This window comes from Oncorhynchus mykiss, chromosome 8, assembly GCF_057628025.1.
Source record: "Oncorhynchus mykiss isolate SJ-2025 chromosome 8, ASM5762802v1, whole genome shotgun sequence".
NCBI lineage: Eukaryota > Metazoa > Chordata > Actinopteri > Salmoniformes > Salmonidae > Oncorhynchus > Oncorhynchus mykiss.
In genome coordinates, this window is record NC_143029.1 from 51,476,936 (window position 1) to 51,503,819 (window position 26,884).

The following is a 26,884-nucleotide window of genomic DNA, read 5'->3' on the forward strand; positions in this document are numbered from 1 at the left end:
GTTTCGTCTTTTGAAAAATATTGTTTTTGAGTGGAGTTTTTTTTCTTCAAGTTGGATGATAACTATATATAAACTGCATTTCGGTTCATTTCCCTGCTTTAATGAAACAAATGGGTCTGGTGAGTTCTTTCCATAGCAGCTTCGAATTGTTCTTTGCATGAGAACGAAATAGTTTCCCTGTAATTATGACCAAAACTGCTCTCATTTTAGAAGAAAGGAAGAAATGGGAAGTACTGGTGCTGGTTCAGTCTCCTAGGACTGAGTCAGGGCATTCCAGTATGGCAAAAACAAAAATCCTTAAGTACAAACAGTAAGGAAGAGTTACAGTCATCAATAAAAAAAATAACTATAATGCATAAAGCCAGACTAACTACAACCATCAATTTACACTGCATAGCAAATTGTGGGTCTCAATTTGAGAAAGGAAAATCAAGTTGTCTGAAAGTGGTCTCTTTTAAATTGGCAATGGAATTTGCGCACAGTGAATTTCCGCCATTGACTCGCATATCGGACCTGGTCTTTCAGGATAGATGGAGAAATAGCTCAAAGCTATGAGTGAAATGTGCTGGCATGACGTGAATGGAGTAAAACAAAAACACTGGGAATGGATTGTGTTACAGTTAGACTCATTCCAATGAGTCGGAATATATATATATATATAATAACTTATGAAAGACAGAAAAGAGCCCTGCACTATAAAATAAACATTGGAATTCACTTTTTTTAAGGAGTCTGGGAAAAAATCTGAGTGCCAGTAACTAGGTTTCCATCCAAATGGCGACAGATTTTCTTACGAATATAAAAAAAAATAAAAAATGCGTGAAGAAAGTATGAACATTTTCCCACCAGTGATGTGTTTCCAACAAACGGACTTGTTGTGGATAAAAAAATCATTGCGTGATGACGTAGTACACACAAAACTTATGTTTTCATGTTTCCATAGCATTTTCAACTATACCCAGATTTTTGTCACAAAAACTGTTGTGTTAAATAGCAAATGTGCCTACTATGGTCTTGGCACGTGCGCTCTAGCCAACAGCTAGTCTGTGCGGGTAGCCTAGTATACATGATGAGAGTATCATATATAGCCTAATATTTGTTTTTGTCAAACGGCAGTCAAGCATCTATCATGTCACTTGATAGAATAAGAACCTAGATATTTATTGGAAAGGAGCATCAAGATCATCATACGTTATTTAATTTCCTCTGTAGCCTAATAAACTGAATGGTTTCCTGCGTTGTAGTTGGGGACCACACACATTGCACATGAAGGCGTTTCCACCGCCATTTCTCACATAATTGATTTTACCGACACAAAAAGATCCCGCCATGTCGAATGAAGAAATGATCTGTCGGCATTTACATTTCCGTGACAAAACTTACTGTTTCCATCACAGCGGTCGTGATTTTTGTTGTTAGTGCGATATGACTTTACTCGCATAAAAACTGTGGATGGAAACATGGTTAATGTAGACTGTACATTATTGTCCAGGCTTTTCCTGGACTAGAACGCACTTTCAATGGAGATTCTCCATTGAGCATGCTAGTTCTGGAAATCAACCCAAAGTTCTGTGACGATAAACCATACCTCCTTGAAAAGCTTCTCCGTCACTGGATCCGTTGTTGTAGTAAGAGGAAAGAGTATGAACCAGACTCATCATCTCCTCCTGTAGCGAATTGACCTTGGGGTCTGGGTGCGCCAGGGCCTTGCCCCCCTCTGTTGCTGTCCCCCCACATAGACACCCCCACTGCTGTTCCAGGAGAACCTGGATCCTCTTCACGTGGAGGGCTGCCACAGGTTGCTCCATGCCACCTGAGGAGGTTTCTTTCTGCGGCATGTGCTCCGTGGTTACTGCCAGGCCTGGTTCTCTGTTAAAGCGATTGAGCACCATTTCTGAATTGTGTTGACCAGCTAGGGCCTCCATCATGGAAGCGCTAGCTGAAACCCAAATGTGATGATCTCCAAGGCCCTCGATCTGAGTGCCAGCGTTTTGTCTATTTGTTCCGATGGCCACTGCATTGGTCGACAAAGATTCTCCTTCATTAAACATTTCTCGACTGGACGCACCATGCACACCTGCTAAAGACCACCTAGAATAATTATCGGTCTCTTCATCATCTTGGTCCACTGGGACTCTCTCCGCTCTCACCCAGCCCTCAGTGTTTCTGGTGAGCTGCTTCATCCTCAATTCCTTCCTCCGGCCCTCCTCCTGCTGTTCTCTCAGCAGCAAGGTGGCGTTCTGGAGGTCCAAGCTGCTCTCATGAAGCCTTTGCTCCAGCATGGCCACTTTGGCTTGCAGGGATGTCACTGTAAGAAGCTCGTCTAGGTCTGTGCTCGTCCTCCATTCGTGTGTCTGGTTAGAGTCGTCATCGGTGACATCGTTGTTGTGGGTGAAGAGATTACTTTCTTTCCTGGGTCTTTTGAGGTCAGAGGTCGCATAAGAGGGGTTTTTGGCCCCGTTGACCAGGGTTTGGGATCTGGGTCGGGGATTCAGTCCGAGACGGAACCTCTCCCTCTCCTCCTGCAGGATGCAGATCTGTGCCTTGAGCTCCGGGATGACCCGGACCTCCTCCTCCAGCTCGCCAACGCGCTCCAGGGCTTCGGTGAGGCGGCGGAGGGTTCCAGAAAAGTCCTGGTTTGACCGAAAGTCGGATGAGCAGTCCAGGGAGTAGAAGCTGTCTTCTGTGGACATGTCCCTTCCTCCGAGACGGTCTCTGGAGCTTCGGAGACTGGCCGGGTTTTCAGTTGACTCGGAATCTTTCCTCAGCAGGACGGTGAGAGGTAGGCTGGAGGCCCGCAGGAGATTTGGCCTGATGTGCTCCCCCAAGGGCTGCTCATCAAAGGCTCGGATACTGGCCTCCATCTCAGCAACAGACTTATACCGTCCAGAGGAGGCTGACGACCTGCCATCATAAGCCCAGGAGCCATAGTGGGGGTCGGCTAGGCGAGACCTGGGGGCCAGAGCTCCAGTGGAGCCCCAGGGGGTAGGCCGATAGCCAAGCCCAGAGAGGTTGAGGTGTCTGGGGAGTGTGTTGGGCCTCTGCCCCCTGCTCCGGCGCTGGATGGGGACCCTCTTTATGGTGTGGCCCTTCTCGATGTCGTCAACGTACTTGAGGAAGTCCAGGTCCAGGTGGAAGCCATAGGGCGTCTCCACCGAGTACAGAGGAGGCTTCCCCGTCACCCTATTCTCTGGGGCTTTGGGCCCATTTCCTAAAAGAGTAATAACAGTGTTTCAATACTTGTTGCCATAGTATTGACACATAATAAGCACTATAGTATGTGGATCATACCATAAACCATATATTTAGGAATAATCTAACTTACAGTTATAGATAACCAACAATAAAAAAACATTGACCATTTTTGTTGATACATTTCATATGTTTTTAAAGGCTGTTACCATTTTGCTTGTCCATCATTTGCAGGCTTCAGCTGTGAGCATTGTTTGTTGGCACATTATCTGGTTGTTGGCAGTCTGAGTGCCAGTCGGAGTGTGTCTTCCCTCTTGCCAACTTCTACAGGTGTTGTGACTCTGTTCTTGTGGTGTAAATCAGGTGATTGCCTGGCAAGAGAGTGAAAACGGGTACAAAGGAAGAGGTGAGAAATTGCTGATCAAAAAAGTAATTTTTGTACCTTAAGCATGTTAACCACAATTCATTTCTCCATGATTCAAAATAGGGAGATCACATCTAAGATCACATCTGAGTCGGAATAACTAGAACTCTTTAAAGAAAAGAAATGCTTGCAGTTTAAACTGATTTGAAATTATACTGGTGAGAGCAGTGTGCAGGTCTGTAAAAAAAAAAGGTATCCATGATTAAATTTAAATTATTAACTGGGTAGTTCGGGTCCTGGATGCTGATTGGCTGTAGCAGCATTCCAGCCGTGTGTATATCAGACAGTGTACCATGGGTATGACACAAAAATACTTGTTTACTGTTCTAGTTATGTTGGTAACCGATTTATAATAGCAATAAGGCACCTTGGGAGTTTGAGTATATGGCCAATATACTGCTTTGCGTCATGCCTATACCTATACCCTATACCCTTAGCCGTGGTATATTTAAGCTATGGAAATTACACACAATAATTGCTAATTACAAATGTAGTTATTACATAACCTTCTGTGACCTTCCAATACATCATTATTGCATTATGGCCCTACTGGTAGACTTGTGCTTAGGTTCTAGTATTTCCAAATGAAAAATCGCCATAGGGTTTCAAGTAGACAGCTTATTATGAACTTGTGGCACTAGCCTTCACTTTCATCTCATTCATATATTATTTCTCTTTCTCTCTCACTCACACATCAGAGTGAACCCTCCCGGCTTGCATACAACAGCGGTAGACCTGATGTTCTCTTGATTATAGCCCTTATTCCAAATACAGATCTCAAAATAACTCTGAGACTGTTGAGACCAGTAGCCATGGAACCCAATACACTCCTACATATAAAAATAAATACAGACAGCCATTGTTCTGACTCATTTCTCTTCTACTCTCTCGGCCTCCCACTTTTCTCCCAGTGCTTTCTCTCAAGTTTTTCTCTCTCTTCTCATATATTTCTCTCCTCTTACTTTGTCCCCTCTCTTCTCCTCTTTCTCTATCTTTCCTTATTCTACCTTCTCCCTCCTTATCCAACTTTCTCCCTCCCTATCCTACCTTCTCCCTCCAGGGTAGCCTAATGGTTAGAGCGTTGGACTAGTAACCGGAAGGTTGCAAGTTCAAACTGACAAGGTACAAATCTGTCGTTCTGCCCCTGAACAGGCAGTTAACCCATTTGTTCTTAACTGACTTGCCTAGTTAAATAAAGGTAAAATAAAGAAAATAAAAAAGTAATCCTACCTTCTCCCTCCCTATCCTACCTTCACCCTCCTTATCCAACCTTATCCTACCTTCTCCCTCATTATCCTACCTTCTCCCTCATTATCCTACACGTCTCCCTCCTTATCCTAACCTTCTCCCTCCTTATTCTACCTTCTTCCTCCTTATCCAACTTTCTCCCTCCTTATCCAACTTTCTCCTTCCTTATCCATCCTTCTCCCTCCTTATCCATCCTTACCCTACCTTCTCCCTCATTATCCTACACGTCTCCCTCATTATCCTACACGTCTCCCTCCTTATCCTAACCGTCTCCCTCCTTATTCTACCTTATTCCTCCTTATCCAACTTTCTCCCTCCTTTTCCAACTTTCTCCTTCCTTATCCAACCTTCTCCCTCCTTATCCATCCTTCTCCCTCCTTATCCTACCTTCTCCCTCATTATCCTACACGTCTCCCTCCTTATCCTAACCTTCTCTCTCCTTATTCTACCTTCTTGCCTCATCTCTCCCCATCTCTTATTTTACTTTTTATCTTTCCTGACCATCCATATGTATCCCTCTCGCTCTTCTTTTACTCTCTTCCCAAGCTTCCCCTCCCTCCCTCTCTCTGTCTGTCCTCCCCCTCTCAAACCCTAACCCACACCCTCTCTCTGTCTGTCCTCCCCCATCTCCCCCTCTCAAACCCTAACCCCCTCCCTCTCTCTGTCTGTCCTCCCCCATCTCCCCCTCTCAAACCCCTCCCCCCTCTGTCTGTCCTCCTGCTCTCAAACCCTAACCCCCTCCCTCTCGCTCCTGGCCACCAGGCTCAGTGATTGCTAGACTCTCTGGCCTCTTGGGGGACCACAGTGACAGCCGCACGCAGCCACAGACCCAAACAATGTCAGCTATGCAGTAAACAGAAGAGAAAAAAAACACTGACTGAACAGCTCCGCTGGAAAAGTAGCCCAACACACACACCCTGATAAGCACAGTAACACACAGTAACACACACACACACACACACACTGTACACATGCTCCATACATACTAAGCATAGATTCACAAAGATCACTCACATACATGTGCATACTACAGTACAGTAAATATCCTGTGTCGATGGTATGTATTGACATATACAGCTCTTGTTACACACATACAAGCACATGACCTGTGCCATGTAACCCACAACAATTCACACACCACCTGTGACTTGTTCTATTCCCCTAGCTACACACTGCTGGCACCAATTGCCCTGATATAAACAAATGAAAAAATTACAGGGCGATGGTCGATAGAGACATAGAGATGATAGATACATTGTCCTGCCAGGCATTTTCACAGAGATGAAATAAGTCTTTCAACACCTAACTAAGCTAAGCCTTGCCCGCAGCGCTGATATTTAGTCTGAAGACATGGAGCCATGACAGCAGAGGGTACACTGTACAGCATAGGACACGTGTATCCATGTTCAAAGTTTACTTTTGACAGAGCACTAATATCTTCAGGAGGGAAAGACAGTGACAGGTTAGGAAGGAAAGAGAGGATGCCCCTTTTTCTTGTTGGAAATGTCAATCAAAACAACCTGTCTTAGTTAGTGAAGTGTTCCCTGCAACACTCTAAAACCTCTGAGATTTTAAACTGTATGTACAGGTAACTACTGAAATACAGGAAACACCAACATAAAGTGTCTTGTGGCATTGGGCCACCACCAGCTTCAATGCACCTTGGCATAGATTCTACGAGTGTCTAGAACACTATTGGAGGGTTGCGACACCATTCTGCCAGGAGAAATTCCATAATTTGGTGTTTTGTGGATGGTGCTGGAAAACGCCATCTCAGGCGCCGCTCCAGAATCTTCTATAAGTGTTAAATTGGGTTGAGATCTGGTGACTGAGAGGGCCATGGCATATGGTTTACATTGTTTTCATGTTCATCAAACCATTCAGTGACCACTCGTGCCCTGTGGATGGGGGCTTTGTCATTCAATGGGGGCAAAGCCATGGTAGCCAAAATATTGGCCAAACTAACGACCTTCCCAGTATTTTTAAACATGACCCAGGCATGATTGGATGTTATTTGCTTAATTAACTCAGTGTGTTGAAGCATTCAATGCGTTAAATATACTTTGTAGCCCTCATTTACTTGAGTGTTTCCATTATTTTAGCAGTTACATGTAAAACCTTTGCTGTGGTGTAAAGCTATACTGACAAAAAGATATTTTATTTATCCGTTATTTTACCAGGTAAGTTGACGCAGCAACAACCTGGGGAATAGTTACAGGGGAGAGGAGGGGGATGATTGAGCCAATTGTAAACTGGGGATTATTAGGTGACCGTGATGGTTTGAGGGCCAGATTGGGAATTTAGCCAGGACACCGGGGTTAACACCCCTACTCTTACGATAAGTGCCATGGGATCTTTAATGACCTCAGAGAGTCAGGACACCCGTTTAACGTCCCAAAATAAACACAACATGCAACAATTTAAATGATTTTACAGAATTACAGTTCATATAAGGAAATCAGTCAATTGAAATACATTCATTAGGCCCAAATCTATGGATTTCACATGACTGGGTAGGGGTGTTGGCAGGACTGGAGCCATGGGTGTCAGAATGAGTTTTTCCCACAAAAAGTCTTAATTACAGACAGTTTCATCAGCTGTCTGGGTGGCTGGTCTCAGACGATCCCACAGGTGAAGAAGACGGATGTGGAGTTCCTTGGCTGGTGTGGTTACACGTGATCTGCGGTTGTGAGGCCGGGTGGACATACTGACAAATTATCTAAAACAACGTTGAAGGAGGCTTATGGTAGAGAAATTAACATTCAGTTCTCTGGCAATAGCTCTGGTGGACATTCCTGCTGTCAGCATGCCAATTGCACACTCCCTGAAATCTTGAGACATCTGTGGCTTTGTGTGGTTTGACACAAATGCACATTTTAGAGTGGCCTTTTATTGTCCGCAGCACAAGGTGCACCTGTGTAATGATCATGCTGTTTAATAAGCTTCTTGATATGCCACATCTGTCAGGTGGATGGATTATATTATCAAAGGAGAAATCCTCACTAACAGGGATGTAAACAAATTTGTGCACAAAATTTGAGAGAAATAAGCTTTTGGAACATTTCTGGGATCTTTTATTTCAGCTCATAAAACATGGGAACAACACTTTATATGTTGCATTTCCATTTTTGTTCAGTATACATACATAACTGTTACTATTGTTAGGACCTTAACCCAAAACCTACAGATCTCGTCAAGAGGTTCAGACCTTGACAGTTGACAGTTGATGGACCTGGGTTTGAGTCCTGGACGGGGCTACCACCAAATTTGCTGCATTGGTGTCAAAAGTGGAATGACACCCGTGAGGGACTTATAGAGAAGCATTGGAACATATAGAGAAGCATTGATACATGCTCTCCCAAAAGAAGGGCGTGACATAGCGACATTAAAGGGGAATTTTACTTTGGCTCTGCCACGGCATATAGACATTACTACAGTGCCTTGCGAAAGTATTCGGCCCCCTTGAACTTTGCGACCTTTTGCCACATTTCAGGCTTCAAACATAAAGATATAAAACTGTATTTTTTTGTGAAGAATCAACAACAAGTGGGACACAATCATGAAGTGGAACGACATTTATTGGATATTTCAAACTTTTTTAACAAATCAAAAATTGAAAAATTGGGCATGCAAAATTATTCAGCCCCTTTACTTTCAGTGCAGCAAACTCTCTCCAGAAGTTCAGTGAGGATCTCTGAATGATCCAATGTTGACCTAAATGACTAATGATGATAAATAAAATCCACCTGTGTGTAATCAAGTCTCCGTATAAATGCACCTGCACTGTGATAGTCTCAGAGGTCTGTTAAAAGCGCAGAGAGCATCATGAAGAACAAGGAACACACCAGGCAGGTTCGAGATACTGTTGTGAAGAAGTTTAAAGCCGGATTTGGATACAAAAAGATTTCCCAAGCTTTAAACATCCCAAGGAGCACTGTGCAAGCGATAATATTGAAATGGAAGGAGTATCAGACCACTGCAAATCTACCAAGACCTGGCCGTCCCTCTAAACTTTCAGCTCATACAAGGAGAAGACTGATCAGAGATGCAGTCAAGAGGCCCATGATCACGCTGGATGAACTGCAGAGATTTACAGCTGAGGTGGGAGACTCTGTCCATAGGACAACAATCAGTCGTATATTGCACAAATCTGGCCTTTATGGAAGAGTGGCAAGAAGAAATGTTTGGCGTAAAAGCAACACAGCTCATCACCCTGAACACACCATCCCCACTCTCAAACATGGTGGTGGCAGCATCATGGTTTGGGCCTGCTTTTCTTCAGCAGGGACAGGGAAGATGGTTAAAATTGATGGGAAGATGGATGGAGCCAAATACAGGACCATTCTGGAAGAAAACCTGATGGAGTCTGCAAAAGACCCGAGACTGGGATGGAGATTTGTCTTCCAACAAGACAATGATCCAAAACATAAAGCAAAATCTACAATGGAATGGTTCAAAAATAAACATATCCAGGTGTTAGAATGGCCAAGTCAAAGTCCAGACCTGAATCCAATCGAGAATCTGTGGAAAGAACTGAAACTGCTGTTCACAAATGCTCTCCATCCAACCTCACTGAGCTCGAGCTGTTTTGCAAGGAGGAATGGGAAAACATTTCAGTCTCTCGATGTGCAAAACTGATAGAGACATACCCCAAGCGATTTACAGCTGTAATCGCAGCAAAAGGTGGCGCTACAAAGTATTAACTTAAGGGGGCTGAATAATTTTTCACGCCCAATTTTTCAGTTTTTGATTTGTTAAAAAAGTTTGAAATATCCAATAAATGTCGTTCCACTTCATGATTGTGTTCACTTGTTGTTGATTCTTCACAAAAAAATAGAGTTTTATATCTTTATGTTTGAAGCCTGAAATGTGGCAAAAGGTTGCAAAGTTCAAGGGGGCCGAATACTTTCGCAAGGCACTGTATATAACAGCATTCTGTTTTTGTCATAAACATCACAATTATCCAAACCACAAGCTAGAACTAGCACATTTTCATTTCACTGGTAGAATCGGGAAGTTTTGACTTCCTGTGTATTTGTCTGCTCATAGTGAACCACAAAGTCCGGCATTCATAGCGAATGCAGATACTGCCCCCCGCTTCTCCGTCACCCAAATCCAGACACCCAAATCCAGACAGCTGATGCCCTGAAAGAGCTGCAGAATCGGGATCCCAACAAATCAGCTGGGCTAGACAATCTGGACCCTCTCTTCCTAAAATTATCCGCCGCCATTGTCGCAACCCCTATTACTAGTCTGTTCAACTTCTCTTTTGTATCGTCTTAGATTCCTAAAGATTGGAAAGCGGCCGTGGTCATCCCCCTCTTCAAAGAGGGAGACACTCTAGACCCAAACTTTACAGACCTATATCCATCCTGCCCTGCCTTTCAAAAGTCTTTGAAAGTCAAGTGAACAAACAGATCACCGACCATCTCGAATCCCACTGTACATTCTCCGCTATGCAATACGGTTTCCGAGCTGGTCACGGATACACCTCAGCCACGGTCCTAAACGATATCATACCACCATCGATAAAAAACAATACTTTCGACTCTCAACAGCCTTGGTTTCTCTAATGACTGCCTCGCCTGGTTCGCTAACTACTTCTCAGATAGAGTTCAGTGTGTCAAATCGGAGAGCTGTTGTCCGGACCTCTGGAAGTCTCTATGGGGGTGCCACAGGGTTCAATTCTCGTGCCGACTCTTTTCTCTGTATATATCAATGATGTCGCTCTTTCTGCGGGTGATTCTTTATCCACATCTATGCAGACATTCTGTATGCATCTGGCCCTTCTTTGGACACTGTGTTAACCTGTCTAGGACTGGGGTTCCGCTCGTTCTGCTAGCGGAACCTCCTGCCAACAGCCAATGAAATTGCAGGGCGCCTAATATAAATCAACATGAACTCATAAATCACATTTCTCAAACAAACAAGTATTAGACACCATTTTAAAGATACAATTCTCGTTAATTCAGCCACAGTGTCTGATTTTTAAAATGCTTTACAGCGAAAGCTCCACAAACAATTATGTTCGGTCACCACAGTCACAGAAAAACCCAGCAATTTTTCCAGCCAAAGAGAGGAGTCACAAAAAGCACAAATAGAGATCAAATTAATCACTAACCTTTGATGATCTTCATCAGATGACACTCATAGGACTTCATGTTACACAATACATGTATGTTTTGTTCGATAAAGTGCATATTTATATCTCATTTTACATTGTAGTGTTATGTTCAGTAGTTCAAAAACATGCTGTGATTTTGCAGAGAGCCACATCAATTCGCAGAAATATAAATGTTGATGAAAATTCAAGTGTTATGCATGGAACTTTAGATACACTTCTCCTTAATGCAACCGCTGTGTCAGATTTCAAAAAAACTTTACGGAAAAAGCATACCATGCAATAATCTGAGTACGGAGCTCAGAGCCCAAACCAGCCAAAAGAAATATCCGCCATGTTGCGCAGTCAACATTAGTCAGAAATAGTATTATAAATATTCACTTACCTTTGAGGATCTTCATCAGAATGCACTCCCAGGAATCGCAGTTCCACAATAAATGTTTGATTTGTTCGATAAAGTTCATCCAAATAGCTTCTTTTGTTAGGGCGTTTGGTAAACAAATCCAAACGCGCGTTCAGGTCCAGCTGAACGTCAGACGAAAAGATCAAAAAGTTATATTACAGGTCGTAGAAACTTGTCAAACTAAGTATAGAATCAATCTTTAGGATGTTTTTATCATAAATGTTCTATAATGTTCCAACCGGAGAATTCAATTGTCTCTAGAAAAGCAATGGAACGAGAGCTACCTCTCATGTGAATGCACGTGACTGAGATCGAGGCTGCTGTGGCTCTGACTCAATCAGCTCTCATTCGGCCCCCCTTCACAGTAGAAGCCTGAAACAACGTTCTAAAGACGGTTGACACCTAGTGGAAGCCTTAGGAAGTGCAAAGTGATCCATATCCCACTGTGTATTCGATGGGGGCTGAGTTAAACTACAAACCTCAGATTTCCCACTTCCTGTTTGGATTTTTTCTGCCTGCCATATGAGTTCTGTTATACTCACAGACATCATTCAAACAGTTTTAGAAACTTCAGAGTGTTTCCTATCCAATACTAATAATATATTTGGGACTGAGTAGGAGGCAGTTTACTCTGGGCACGCTATTCATCCAAAAGTGAAAATGCTGCCCTCTATCCCAAAGAAGTTTTAACAAACCTCCAGGCGAGCTTCAATGCCATACAACGCTCGTTCCGTGGCCTCCAACTGCACTTAAATGCTAGTAAATCTAAATGCATGCTCTTTAACCGATCGCTGCCCGTACCCACCCGCCCGCCTAGCATCACTACTCTGGACGGTTCTGACTTAGAATATGTGGACAACTATAAATACCTAGGTGTCTGGCTAGACTGTAAACACTTCTTTCAGACTCATATTAAGCACCTTCAATCCAAAATTAAATCTAGAATCGGCTTCCTATTTCGCAACAAAGCCTCCTTCACTCATGCTGCCAAACATACCCTCGTAAAACTGACTGTCCTGCCAATCCTTGACTTTGGCGATGTCATTTACAAAATAGCCTCCAACACTACTCAGCAAATTGGACGCAGTCTATCACAGTGCCATCCGTTTTGTCACCAAAGCCCCATATACTACCCGCCATTGCAACTTGTATGCTCTCTTTGGCTGGTCCTCGCTACATATTTGTCACCAAACCCACTGGCTCCAGGTCATCTATAAATCTTTGCTAGATAAAGTTCCTCCTTGTCAGCTCACTGGTCACCATAGCAACAACCACCCGTAGCAAGTGCTCTAGCAGGTATATTTCACTGGTCATCCCCAAAGCCAACACCTACTTTGGCCGCATTCCTTCCAGTTCTCTGCTGCTAATGACTGGAACGATATGCAAAACTCACTGAAGCTGGAGACTTATATCTCCCTCACTAACGTCAAGCATCGGCTGTCAGGGCAGCTTACAGATCGCTGCAGCTGTACACAGCCCGTCTGTAAATAGCCCATCCAACCAACAACCTAACTCATCCCCATATTTATTTTTTGTTTTTTTTTCTGTTCTTTTGCACACCAGTATTTCTACTTGCACATCTTCTGCACATCTATCACTCCTCTGTTAATTGCTAAATTGTAATTACTTCGCCACTATGGCCTATTTATTGACTTACCTCCATACTTCATTTGCACATACTATAGAGATTTTCTATTGTGTTATTAACTGTACGTTTGTTTATCCCATGTGTAACTCTGTATTGTTGATTTTGTCGCACTGCTTTGCTTTATCTTGGCCAGGTCGCAGTTGTAAATGAGAACTTGTTTTCAACTGGATTACTGGTTAAATAAAGGTGAAATAAATCAAAAATACCGAACACCATTGCCAGTGTACCAAAGCCAGACAAAGGACTATGGCTGTGTTTACACAGGCAGCCCAATTATGTTTGGTCACGACCAATTAGTGAAAAAACAAACAGATCAGTTCTGAAAAAGATCTGATGTGATTAAGACCACTTAGTGGGAAAAATATCAGAATTACGCTGCCTGTGTAAACGCAGCTAGTATGGCTCAGCATAATACCATGTAGAACACCTCTAGGTTTTCGCTCCAACCCCATTTGTAACTAACCTGGTTCAGTTTATTAACCAGCTAATTATTAGAATCAGGTGTGCTAGATTAGGATTGGAGTGAAAACCTCCAAGAACAGGTTTGGAGAGCCCTGGTGTAGAACCACCATAAAATAAATATGGATCTTTTCTGTTAATCTTCTAAATGTGTCTGCCTTTATGGATTCACAAAAGATATTCATATAAGCTGTAAAGGACTCTGGTGCATCAAACAGATGCATTCAGATATCCAAAGAATGTTTATTTATATGTTATATGGTAAAAGTAACATACCAACTACATTGTATGAACAGTGAGGTTCAGTGTGTCCGAGTGTGTCTCAGGTGTAGAGACACACAAGTACAGAGAAATGTAGCTACAGATTGTTACACAATATATTGTGATTTACTCAAAGATGTTTTGTCGACATCTTGTCTATTTCAAGTCTTCTCTCATTGATCTAGACAAGTGGGTGTCTTGATGACACAGACCTGTCTCGGTAAATGAGAGAAGACTTGAAATAGACAAGATGGCAGCGTGGCACATTGTCTAAATACAACAGTAAACAGTAAATTGCTGTATTATTGTTTCTCCACACTGTTTGCTAGTAAACTGTTTGGATTTTTTTTTTAATTTGACCTTTATTTAACTTTATTTTACCTTTTTATTTAAGTCAGTTATGAATAAATTCTTATTTACAATGTCGGCCTACCCCGGCAAACCTGACAATGCTGGGCCACTTGTGTGCCGCTCTATAGGAATCCCAATCACGGCCGGATGTGATACAGCCTGGTAACGTTTGCTGGTAAACCTAGGTTTAGTTGGCTGGTTGTAATGTTGTAGCTTGCTGTTTAGTAGCCATATCTACAACTAAAAAGAGAAGAGGTTTTACAATCAAGATACAAAATATCTCCAATTGTAAATCTCTTCTATTTTTTAGTCATAGATATGGCTACTAGTAGTTGTTTAGCTAGCTACATAGCTAAGTTAGCAAACAGAAAAGTAATTTTATATTCTCCCCACTGTAACACAGTAGTATGTCAGCCAGCAATACAGTATGGGTTTCAGTAGATAAACTACATTTTGCTAGCTTGCTAGGTGACTTGCAGGAAAAATAACTTAGCTAGGCACCGTATTTGTCATCTGCTCTCTTGGTGCTGGCATCAGCTATAGCTAAACGTTAGCTATCCAACTCTTTGTTTTGAATACTCTTCTCTATATTCCGTTTTAAACATGTATGGTTGAATGTCACCATGTAGCTAACAGTACATCAAAAAAAGTGCTCCATGTTGATAAGAGGGATCACTTGAAGCCATTGCGATCTGGACAGTTCTTTCGGTTTTGCCCAAAGGATTGTGTTATTAGTGTTGCCCTCCTTTAAAAAAAAAATGCCTTGTGGGGGAGGGTCAGGGGCCAGAATACGAATCAGTGAGATGAAAACAAGCCCAGATTCCCCCAGGGTGAAATTCCCCTTTAACCCAACACCTAGCAACCTCGATAAGAGGTTCAAGCCTCTTGGCTTAACGGTACGCCACCTCCTGAATTGTCCACGCTATGGTGCATAGCTACATACAACACTTTAACTGTGGTGTATTGCTACCGACATAACCATAACTTCTACTGTCGTGTACATGTAACCGGCAGGATATGAACCCAGGACTGCCGCGGGAGAAACCAACGTCTTGACCATTTAGACCAAAATTAAATTCTCTCTAGGGCAAAGGGCTTGACACTGATTTTTAAGTCGCAGGTGGGCTACCTTATCACGTGACCATGAGCAACCATGACCAACTCATGTCCGTTACATATAGCTAGACATTCCAGCGTTGAGTCACATCAACACTACAGCAGCTGCTGCTATGATCATCTCAATCTCTCAACGGCATCATGATAAAACAGGCAGGCATTGATAAGAGTTGTGTTATTTGTCTTGAGATTGTCCTCCATAGTGCAAACACAGTACCTGATTGGTTTACATTCATGTTAATAGGGTATCAGTGGGTACGTTTATGGTAATTTTGAGACAGACAGAGAGACAGTTTGAGAGGGAGACAGCTACACACTCACTCACTCACACAAACACACACACACTTATTCCCCACCGTCTCACCACAGAGGATAGAATATAGCACAATCGGTTACAGTCCTACCCTAAACCTCTCCACATTTCCATGGCACAAATTTGAATTGTCACTGCTTAGAGCGACTGGCCTACCTCACAGGAAAGCCATTTGGGAGAAACAAAAGGAAAAATATTAACTTTCCCCACATAAGCCCCATCCAACTGTAACCTACAGTAAGCTACCTCAAATATATGAACTTCAGTACTTTTAGCCTGATCCCAGATCTGTTTGTTACCTTGTCAAGTTTTATGGCCCATAGCAGCACAAGCAGATCTAAGACCAGGTTAGAGTACTTGGAGCTTTCACTATGTTCATATTTTCGGGACTTTTCTAGATCAAGGTCTTAGAAGAAGGAAGTCTCAATATTTTTTCGGCCGCCTTTTTGCGGCCAATTTCAGGGCTTTGTTTCTTCCTGTTCCCACCACTGCCCTGTCCTGGGGATAAATGCAGCCTTCTTCCTCACACAGCCTCCTCACATCATTATAAACTTTGCAATCCAGACATCTCCGTCCACAGCATTCTTGACTACAAAACGACAAATTTAAATTTGAACACATGACACTTAAAACGGTAGCCTCACCAAGAAGACATGTTTTAAAACATTGAGGCCTCAAGAAGATATGTTCTAAAACATTGAGGCCTCTGCTGCAGAATATCACATTTCAGATATTAGTTTGGGCTGAGGGACAAACAACTGACATGTAATGGGCACATACACACATTGTATGGATTGTTGTTCCTGGAACACCTCGAAGTTAGCCTGGTCCCAGATCTATTTGTGCTGTCTTGCCAACACCTATCGATGTGACAATGACCATAATTGGCCAGCACAAACACATCTGGGACCAGGCTACCTTTGACGTTGCTACATCAGTTGCTACACTTAAACAAAGAGTTCAGAGTTTTCAGCCTTGGGAATTGGGCTCTGATAAAAGCTTTGTGAAGAATGTTGTAGAACATGAACATGAAGACTACCAATTTTTTCAGCTGTTCCTGGACTGATTATTCTGCTAAGATCAGATGATTCTCTCTCTCTCGTTAACTGTGGTGGTGACGTGTATGCAGTTTATTTGTGATGCACTTTTTCCTAAACCCAAAGTGCTGTGGACTCGAGAATGGCTCTGGCCGACAGTAGTACACTATATAGGGAATACAGTGCCATTTGGGACACACTCTACAACTGGAGGGGGCAGTGACTTGGATGATTTGGATATCCTACGGCATCCTGTGGGCCCTTCTCAAGTTCTCAATAACCATTTACATGTATGTGTACAGCATGTGTCTGTCTTTAACTCCCTCTCTCTCTGTTCTGGTCTTTAAAAAAGGGATATTTTCTTCCTCCAGTATGGACATGCTGACTGTGTGGTTTTTCCAGCACACAACCTCATTCCTTGTCTTCTATTTGGACTTGGTTTAGAAACTAAAGCCAACTTCTATGACTCCAACTCCCTCCACCTAACCCCTCTTTTTCTCCTCCCAACTCTCTCTCTTTCTGTGTCTTTGTGTCTCACACACATGCACGCACACACACTTTCTCTCTATCGCTACATCCAGTTTGTTCTGTCCTGGTGTCTCTCCAACAGCAACAGGGTCTCAATCTCCGCTCTGTGTGCAGGACATAAGTCCATAGGATAAAAGCTGCCAGTGGGGCTTTCACGCAGGGAGGAAAAACAGCATTGTATTTTAAATAATTGGGCCAAAACAGTGAGTGAGTGAGTGAGTGAGTGAGTGAGTGAGTGAGTGAGTGAGTGAGTGAGTTTATATGTGTGTGTGTGAGGGGTTGAGAGGTAATGCATGTGTGATAGACAATCGATTTTTAGAGGTCACACTCTTATCACCTTTTTTTCCCCCTATCTCGAACCTTAAAGGGTTATTTGGCTGTCCCAATAGGAGAACCAATAGCAGAACCTTTTGAAGAACCTTTTTTGGTTCCAGATAGAACCCTTTTGGTTCCAGTAGAACCATTTCCACAGAGGGTTCTAATTGGAAACCAAAAAAGGGTTCTACCTGGAACCAAAAAGGGTTTTCTTATGGGGACAGCAGAAGACCCCTTTTTTCTAAGAGTGCAGATGTCTATCAGATGGTCATTAAGTGCACCAAATCCAACCTGTTTGCCTGATTGGTTCAGACTACTAAATACAACTTTCCTATCTATTCAGTTCTAAAATTAAAACAACCCATTCTGATTTGAATGACCAACTTCTACCCACGGTCAATAACAGCACATTCAACTAGCAGAGAAATAGAAGAAAAAGCAACTTTTTCTCTTACCTTTAACAATTTTGGTGTTCTCCACTGTAACCTGATGTGAGGGTGTCAGAGTATCCACTCCAGTCTGAGTTCCAGTACTTCTCCAGTCACTTCTCTCTCATCTCAGCCCTGCCTGTCTGTCTCTCTCCTAGAAGGAGGTACCATCAGGGAGAGTGGGATGCCGTGGCTGCTTGGCAAATACCTCTTTAGAATCCTCTCATAGCACAAGTTTTGTTGTTGTGTGTAAAGAGCAGAGTGGGGAGGGGTTTCAGAGCATGACTTTCTCCCTCTGTCCAATGAGACTGCGGGTGGGGGCCCACACAGAGCGGCCACACCCATGTCATAGGATATCGACCAATAGGAGCATGCAGGTGGTGCCCCTTACTCAAAGCAGCTCACCCCAGACCCTGGCAGCTGGTAGTGGGTTTTCAAAATAAACTCCCCTAGGTAGTCAGTGAGGGTACTGTGTGCAGTGTTCCCTCAAAACACACAGACACAGTTCTTTTTTCACTCAAGTAATGCATTTTTATACATGAAAATACTCACACCACACACACACACAGTTCTTTTTTAACTCAGCAAATGGCACTTCATATGCATGGACACACATACACACAGGCAACTTGTGCAAACTTATCCTCTGTTATGTGGCCCTTTATAATCAAGAAAATAACAAGGAGGCAGCGATGTGGGGGGCAATTCACAGGGGTTAATGCACAGGACATACCTCTTATTCCTCATGAGTTCCCTTCCCCCCCTTGACCACCATCCTGTCTACCCCCTCTTCACAATGCTACAATCGTCCCCTTGTCGTAAGGCCATTATTGTCAAAAACCAGCCCTGCGACCCCTCCTTCCACCAAGGAGCCCTATGACCCATCCTTCCACCAAGCTACTGTTTGCTAGAGCAATTAAGGTGTGTGTGTGTGTGTGTGTGTGTGTGTGTGTGTGTGTGTGTGTGTGTGTGTGTGTGTGTGTGTGTGTGTGTTTGTGAAGTGGGGCAATCTTCTTAGGCCAAGATAAATATAATCCAAGCAGCAATAGAGGAAGAATGTACCCCTAAAAAAAAGGGAAATATTTCAACAAGTTTGCAGCCTGTGCACAAACTAACACATCTTATTGACTTACTCAAAATAACATTCAGAATTCCATTAAGCAGAAAGAGATGCCCACAGAGCCATAACCACAGCATTTCACATTCACAGTGTTCATAACACGGATGGAAAAGGAATTAGCGAAGAAAGGCTCATTTTCCATTACACACACAGACCACTGACTCCGAAAGGGATTGTGGTTTTACTGAGGGCAAAAAAAAACATTTTATTGGACAAAAGCACTGCTGACTGACCACATACTGCAGTGTACACAACAGAAAACTCAGAGCTGCTTTAGTTGGTTATGGCAGCTACAGTATAAAGAGAAGAAAACATCCTAAAGTATTTAAAAATGGATTGCAATTGGAAGGTACTTGGACATGATTTGCACATGAAGTGTGAAAATGCTAATATGCATTAAGTATACAAAACATTAAGAACACCTGCTCTTTCCATGGCATAGATTGACCAGGTGAATTAAGGTGAAAGCTAGGATCCCTTATTGCTGTCCCTTGTTAAATACACTTAAATCAGTGTAGATTAAGGGGAGGAGACAGGTTAAATAAGTATTGTCAAGCCTTGAGATAATTGAGACATGGATTGTGTGTGTCCCATTCAACAAGACAAAACATTTAAGTGCCATTGTGAGGGGCATGGTAGTACGTGCCAGGCTCACCTGTTTATGTCAAGAACTGCAACACTGATGGGCTTTTCATACTCAACAGTTTTCCTTATGTATCAAGAATCGTCTCCCACCCAAAGGACATCCAGCCAACTTGACACAACTGTGGGAAGCATTGGAGTCAACATGGGCCAGCATCTCTGTGGAACGTTTTCGACACCTTGTATGTAAGAGTCCATACTCTGACGAAGGGGGTGCAACTCAATATTAGGAAGGTGTCCCTGATGTTTGGTATACTCAATGTAAGTACCAATGACTTGCATTGGATTTGTGCCAGAAATGCTAAAACGTTACCATTTGAAACAGTGGCCAGGTAAACAAAACCAAAGCATGGACTGCTGTCATAGCTAGTCCATAGGCTGCTTACAAGGTAAGGAAACATGGAAATATGTCATTTTGTCATTTGGGTGAACTATCCCTTTTAAGTGCTAATGTAGGCTAGTTGAAGATCATTATCTTTTGATTTGTACCAAGACAGCAAATTATGTAGAGGTTTTGTTTTTACCTGTACAAATCCTTGTTCTGTCTACTGTACATGCATTTTCAATGTAAACTTTCCCCTTTTGCCTATCTTGTTCATTTGCCAAGAATGCCCTCTAGTGATGAAAGGTAATCATCACATAAAGTTGTAACTAAGGTTAGTAGTTTAAAAATATATATATATCTATATAAACAATATCCCAGGGTTTGGGATATTGGTGTGGTTCCCAAACGTTTTATAGTCCAGGACCCTTTCAAACATTCAACCTCCAGCTGCGTACCCCCTCTAGCACCAGGGTCAGCGCACTCTCAAATGTTTGTTTTTTTTTGCCATCATTGTAAGCCTACATGAATTAAACATAAGAATGAGTGTGAGTTTTTGTCACAACCCGGCTCGTGGGAAGTGACAAAGAGCTCTTATAGAACCAGGGCACAAATAATAACATAATAATCATAAATCATGTTGCTCTTTATTTAGCCATCTTACATATTAAACCTTAGTTGGTCATCACAAATTGTGAATAACTCACCACAGGTTAATGAGAAGGGTATGCTTGAAAGGATGCACATAAACTCTGCAATGTTGTATTGGAGAGAGTCTTGGGAAGTGGGGCAAATCATTTCCACACACAGTCTGTGCCTTTATTTAGTTTTCATGCTAGTGAGGTCTGAGAATCCACTCTCACATAGGTACGTGGTTGCAAAGGGCATCAGTGTCTTAACAGCCAAGGCAAGATACTCTGAGCGCAGCCCAATCCAGAAATCTAGCAGTGGCTTCTGATTAAATTGTTGCAATTGCGCACCCAGGTCACTCAGGTGCTTCACTATATCACATTTGACATTTTCCCCATAAGCTTGAGTTAATTTGCACACAAAACAAATCATACAATGATGGAAAGGCCTGTGTGTTGTCCTTATTAATGCAGACAGAGAAGAGCTCCAATTTAATCATAGCCTTAATTTTGTCCCGCACTTTGAATATAGTTACGGAGAATCCCTGTAATCATAGATTCAGATCATTCAAGCAAGAAAAAACATCACCCAGATAGGCCAGTTGTATGAAAAACGTGTCATCATGCAAGCGGTCAGACAAGTGAAAATTATGGTCAGTAAAGAAAACTTTCATCTCGTCTCTCAATTTAAATTTTTTTTTCAATTCTTTGCCCCTTGATAACCAGCGTATGTTGTAAAAGCATATTGCAGAAAATACACGAGAGTTCAGGGGCCTTGCTTCAACAACGTTAACCATTTTCACTGTAGTGTCCAAAACGTCTTTCAAGCTGTCAGGCATTTCCATGGCAGCAAGTGTCACGACTTCCGCCGAAGACTTTCTCCTTGTTCGGGCACCGTACGCGGTCGACGTCACCGGTCGACGTCACCGGTCTTCTAGCCATCGCCGATCCACCTTTCATTTTCCATTTGTTTTGTCTTTGTTTTCTACACAGCTGGTTTCGTTCCCCAATTACATGTTCATGTATTTAACCCTCTGTTTCCCCCGTGTTTTTGTGCAAGATTGTTTATGTGTTCATTCGGTACGTTTTGGCTGGTTTTCGATGGGTGCTGTTTAGACCCGTGCGTAATTGATTACCGTTTATTGTTGGTCAAGTGTATGTTTACCTTGTGCCTTTATTTTGAGTAAAGTGCGTTGCTCACTCATTCTGCTCTCCTGCGCCTGACTTCATATACCAGCTACACCCACCTTCTGACAGCAAGATCCTCTCGGGGGATGCTGCAGTGTACCCAAGTGGCGTCAGGAGCAACTGCTTGCACGCGCGTTACCACTCCACTATGTCTCCCTGTCATGGCTTTTGTGCCATCAGTACAGATACCAACAGATCTTGATCACCAAAGTCCATGTGGTGTCACAAAGCTGTCCAGTACTTTAAAAATATCCTCACCTGTTGTCCTGGTTTCCAGTGGTTTGCAGAAGAGGGTGTCTTCCTTATTTGGCGCTCTGCAATTTCACTGGATGTTGTCAAATCTATCCCACTTAACCGGATTGGCGTGTGAAGGGATCACTAAGAGGTTAATTGACCCCCCATAAATGTAACGGACATATACCAGGAGCTGTGCCAGGCCCGCCACATCTGTTGACTTATCCAGCTGTAACGCATAGAATTCACTAGCTTGTATGCGAAGCAGTAATTGTTGCAAAACATCTCCTGCCATGTCACTGATGCCTCTTGAAACAGTGTTGTTTAATGAAGACATTGTCTGTATAGTTTTTTGGGCCTTTTCCCCCAGAATTGTCCCAGCCATATCCGCGGCAGCAGGAAGAATTAAGTCCTCCACAATAGTATGGGGTTTGCCTGTCCTAGCCACTCAGTATCTCACCACATAAGACGCTTCTAGCCCCTTCTAATTAATGGTATCTGTTGCTTTTATACATGTCTTACTATTCGAAAGTCGTCTTAATTCTCACTCAAAAAACTTCTGTCGCTTATTTTTCAAATTGGCATGTTTCGTTTCTAAATGTCTGCACAAGAGTGAAGGTTTCTTCGAGTTGTGAGATAGTACTTTTGCACATATAACACACTGTGGATGAGGAAAGGCACTACTCCCAATATAAGTGAACCCCAAATCAATGTAGTTCTCATCATATTTGAGCCTCTTCGATGGTCCAACGTCCCTGTCTGTTGTTCGGTGCTTTCCCGGGTAAGGGGGCAGTAGCTCTTCCGCTGCATCAGATTCACAACTGTCAGTGTCCATGATAGGTGGGCTAACAACAAATGTAGAATTACTGATGCTAGCATTGGATGTGCTCGTGGAAGCAGAACAACATTGACAGGTGTAGTACTGCTGGCAGTAGCAGTACTACCAGTAGAGCAGGTATGTGTCTCTATGGACACGGGCCTTACTTTTCTTTAACCATTTATCAGTTTTTGAGCAATCAGAATGAGCAGCAGCTACGTTTGGCTACATACGGACCGTTAGTAGAATTCCCGTGAGAGAGTAACGGTTAATGTGATTTGATGTAAATGATTTGACTAGGCTACCTGCATTCGACATTGTGTTGTTATTTCGCTGAACACTACTGTAGATGGTTTCATTTTATTTTTGGCAGTGAAACAAGGCTACTCAGGCGAGAAAAACACCTCACCCAAATGCATAGCCCCGTTGGAAAAACTAAATGGACTGTTATTTGGTGTACCCCCCGACAGCATAAGCGTGTACCCCAGTTTGGGAATAGCCGGTGTAGAAGATGTTCAATCGGGGAGATTGTTGCTTTTACAAGGTTTACATGTGATACTGGTAACACTTTACCTAACACCTGCAGATACAGTGCCTTGCGAAAGTATTCGGCCCCTTGAACTTTGCGACCTTTTGCCACATTTCAGGCTTCAAACATAAAGATATAAAACTGTACTTTTTTGTGAAGAATCAACAACAAGTGGGACACAATCATGAAGTGGAACGACATTTATTGGATATTTCAAACTTTTTTAACAAATCAAAAACTCAAAAATTGGGCGTGCAAAATTATTCAGCCCCCTTAAGTTAATACTTTGTAGCGCCACCTTTTGCTGCGATTACAGCTGTAAGTCGCTTGGGGTATGTCTCTATCAGTTTTGCACATCGAGAGACTGAAATGTTTTCCCATTCCTCCTTGCAAAACAGCTCGAGCTCAGTGAGGTTGGATGGAGAGCATTTGTGAACAGCAGTTTTCAGTTCTTTCCACAGATTCTCGATTGGATTCAGGTCCGGACTTTGACTTGGCCATTCTAACACCTGGATATGTTTATTTTTTAACCATTCCATTGTAGATTTTGCTTTATGTTTTGGATCATTGTCTTGTTGGAAGACAAATCTCCGTCCCAGTCTCAGGTCTTTTGCAGACTCCATCAGGTTTTCTTCCAGAATGGTCCTGTATTTGGCTCCATCCATCTTCCCATCAATTTTAACCATCTTCCCTGTCCCTGCTGAAGAAAAGCAGGCCCAAACCATGATGCTGCCACCACCATGTTTGACAGTGGGGATGGTGTGTTCAGCTGTGTTGCTTTTACGCCAAACATAACGTTTTGCATTGTTGCCAAAAAGTTCAATTTTGGTTTCATCTGACCAGAGCACCTTCTTCCACATGTTTGGTGTGTCTCCCAGGTGGCTTGTGGCAAACTTTAAAAGACACTTTTTATGGATATCTTTAAGAAATGGCTTTCTTCTTGCCACTCTTCCATAAAGGCCAGATTTGTGCAATATACGACTGATTGTTGTCCTATGGACAGAGTCTCCCACCTCAGCTGTAGATCTCTGCAGTTCATCCAGAGTGATCATGGGCCTCTTGGCTGCATCTCTGATCAGTCTTCTCCTTGTATGAGCTGAAAGTTTAGAGGGACGGCCAGATCTTGGTAGATTTGCAGTGGTCTGATACTCCTTCCATTTCAATATTATCGCTTGCACACTGCTCCTTGGGATGTTTAAAGCTTGGGAGATCTTTTTGTATCCAAATCCGGCTTTAAACTTCTTCACAACAGTATCTCGGACCTGCCTGGTGTGTTCCTTGTTCTTCATGATGCTCTCTGCGCTTTTGACGGACCTCTGAGACTATCACAGTGCAGGTGCATTTATACAGAGACTTGATTACACACAGGTGGATTGTATTTATCATCATTAGTCATTTAGGTCAACATTGGATCATTCAGAGATCCTCACTGAACTTCTGGGGAGAGTTTGCTGCACTGAAAGTAAAGGGGCTGAATAATTTTGCACACCCAATTTCTCAGTTTTTGATTTGTTAAAAAAGTTAGAAATATCCAATAAATGTCGTTCCACTTCATGATTGTGTCCCACTTGTTGTTGATTCTTCACAAAAAAATACAGTTTTATATCTTTATGTTTGAAGCCTGAAATGTGGCAAAGGGTCGCAAAGTTCAAGGGGGCCGAATACTTTCGCAAGGCACTGTATAATGCTCTATAACGTATTTTAAGCATCTACTATATGAGCCTTTACAATTGAGGCTTTAGATTAAAGCGTTACTGTGATGATATTTGTGGGTAACTTTTCAACCCACATTTAGTCAGTATCAATAGCATAGTGTGAAAATAGAAAACTGAAAATAGAAATTCTATTGGAAGTGATACACAATCAATAGGTAGGTACCATTGGGTTTGACAGTCCCAGCAGACTCCTAATTTGATGTGCATTATGTAACTCTATGCTACTGTAGGCCACTGTGGTTATCTGTTACATATTGACTGTGTTGGTATAGTCCTCTATGATGTGGGTGCCTCCCCTTGATCGGAAGTTCACAGACCCTTAAACACAGCTGGCCTTTTCAACAAGAAGGACCAATCACAACTTCTTTACTAGAATCCACACCCACAAAAGTATTATGTATATGTACTGTATGTGACCAAATCTGTGGCCTTGTGGTTACTTAGGCACACTGAGACTGGAAGCATTTTAGGAATTACAGTTGAAGTCGGAAGTTTACATACACCTTAGCCAAATACATTTAAACTCAGTTCTTCACAATTCCTGACATTTATTCCCTGACAAAAATTCCCTGTCTTAGGTAAGTTAGGATCACCACTTTATTTTAAGAACGTGAAATGTCAGAATAATAGTAGAGAGAATTATTTATTTCAGCTTTTATTTATTTCATCACATTCCCAGTGGGTCAGAAGTTTACATACACTCAATTAGTATTTGGTAGCATTGCCTTAAAATTGTTTAACTTTGGTCAAACGTTTCGGGTAGCCTTCCACAAGCTTCCCACAATAAGTTGGGTGAATTTTGGCCCATTCCTCCTGACAGAGCTGGTGTAACTGAGTCAGGTTTGTAGGCCTCCTTGCTTGCACACACTTTTTCAGTTCTGCCCTCCAAATTTTATATAGGATTGAGGTCAGGGCTTTGTGATGGCCACTCCAGTACCTTGACTTCGTTGTCTTTAAGTAATTTTACCACAACTTTGGAATATGCTTGGAGTCATTGTCCATTTGGAAGACCCATTTGCGAGCTTTAACTTCCTGACTGATGTCTTGAGATGTTGCCTCAATATATCCAAATAATTTTCCTACCTCATGATGCCATCTATTTTGTGAAGTGCACCAGTCCCTCCTGCAGCAAAGTACCCCACAACATGATGTTGCCACCCCCGTGCTTCACGTTTAGGATGGTGTTCTTCAGCTTGCAAGCCTTCTCCTTTTTCCTCCAAACATAACGATGGTCATTATGGCCAAACAGTTCTATTTTTGTTTCATCAGACCAGAGCACACATGTCTCTAAAAAGTACGATCTTTGTCCCATGTGTTGTTGCAGACCGTAGTCTGGCTTTTTTATGGCGGTTTTGGAGCAGTGGCTTCTTCCTTGCTGAAGGGCCTTTCAGGTTATGTCGATATAGGACAAATTTTACTGTGGATAAAGATACGTTTGTGCCTGTTTCCTCCAGCAATCTTCACAATGTCCTTGGCTGTTGTTCTGGGATTGATTTGCACTTTTCACACCAAAGTACGTGCATCTCTAGGAGACAGAATGTGTCTCCTTCCGGAGCGGTATGACGGCTACATGGTCTCATGGTGTTTATACAAGTGTACTATTGTTTGTACAGATGAACGTGGTACTTTCAGGCATTTGGAAATTGCTCCCAAGGATGAACCAGACTTGTGGAGGTTTACAATTATTTTTTTGAGGTCTTGGCAGATTTCTTTTGATTACCCCATGATGCCAAGCCAAGAGGCACTGAGTTTGAAGGTAGGCCTTGAAATACATCCACAGGTACACCTCCAATTGACTCAAATTATGTCAATTACCCTAACAGAAGCTTCTAAAGCCATGACTA

General features: G+C 42.6%; 1 protein-coding gene across 2 annotated transcripts in view; it reads right to left on the reverse strand.

The window, feature by feature from the left end:
- LOC110530016 (KN motif and ankyrin repeat domain-containing protein 4) overlaps positions 1-26,884 on the reverse strand; it is a 48,032-nt gene that overhangs the window by 10,620 nt on the left and 10,528 nt on the right. The window contains exons 1-3 of one of the 2 annotated variants that reach the window (XM_021612772.3): positions 17,872-18,339; positions 3,402-3,563; positions 1,589-3,211 (exon numbers count right to left, since the gene is read on the reverse strand). In XM_021612772.3, the coding sequence (XP_021468447.3) occupies positions 1,589-3,211; positions 3,402-3,420 (1,642 nt within the window). In that variant the 5' untranslated portion in view covers positions 3,421-3,563; positions 17,872-18,339. Of the gene's footprint in view, positions 1-1,588; positions 3,212-3,401; positions 3,564-17,871; positions 18,340-26,884 lie in introns of those variants that run through there. The other variant, XM_090181865.1, reaches the window with a different exon arrangement.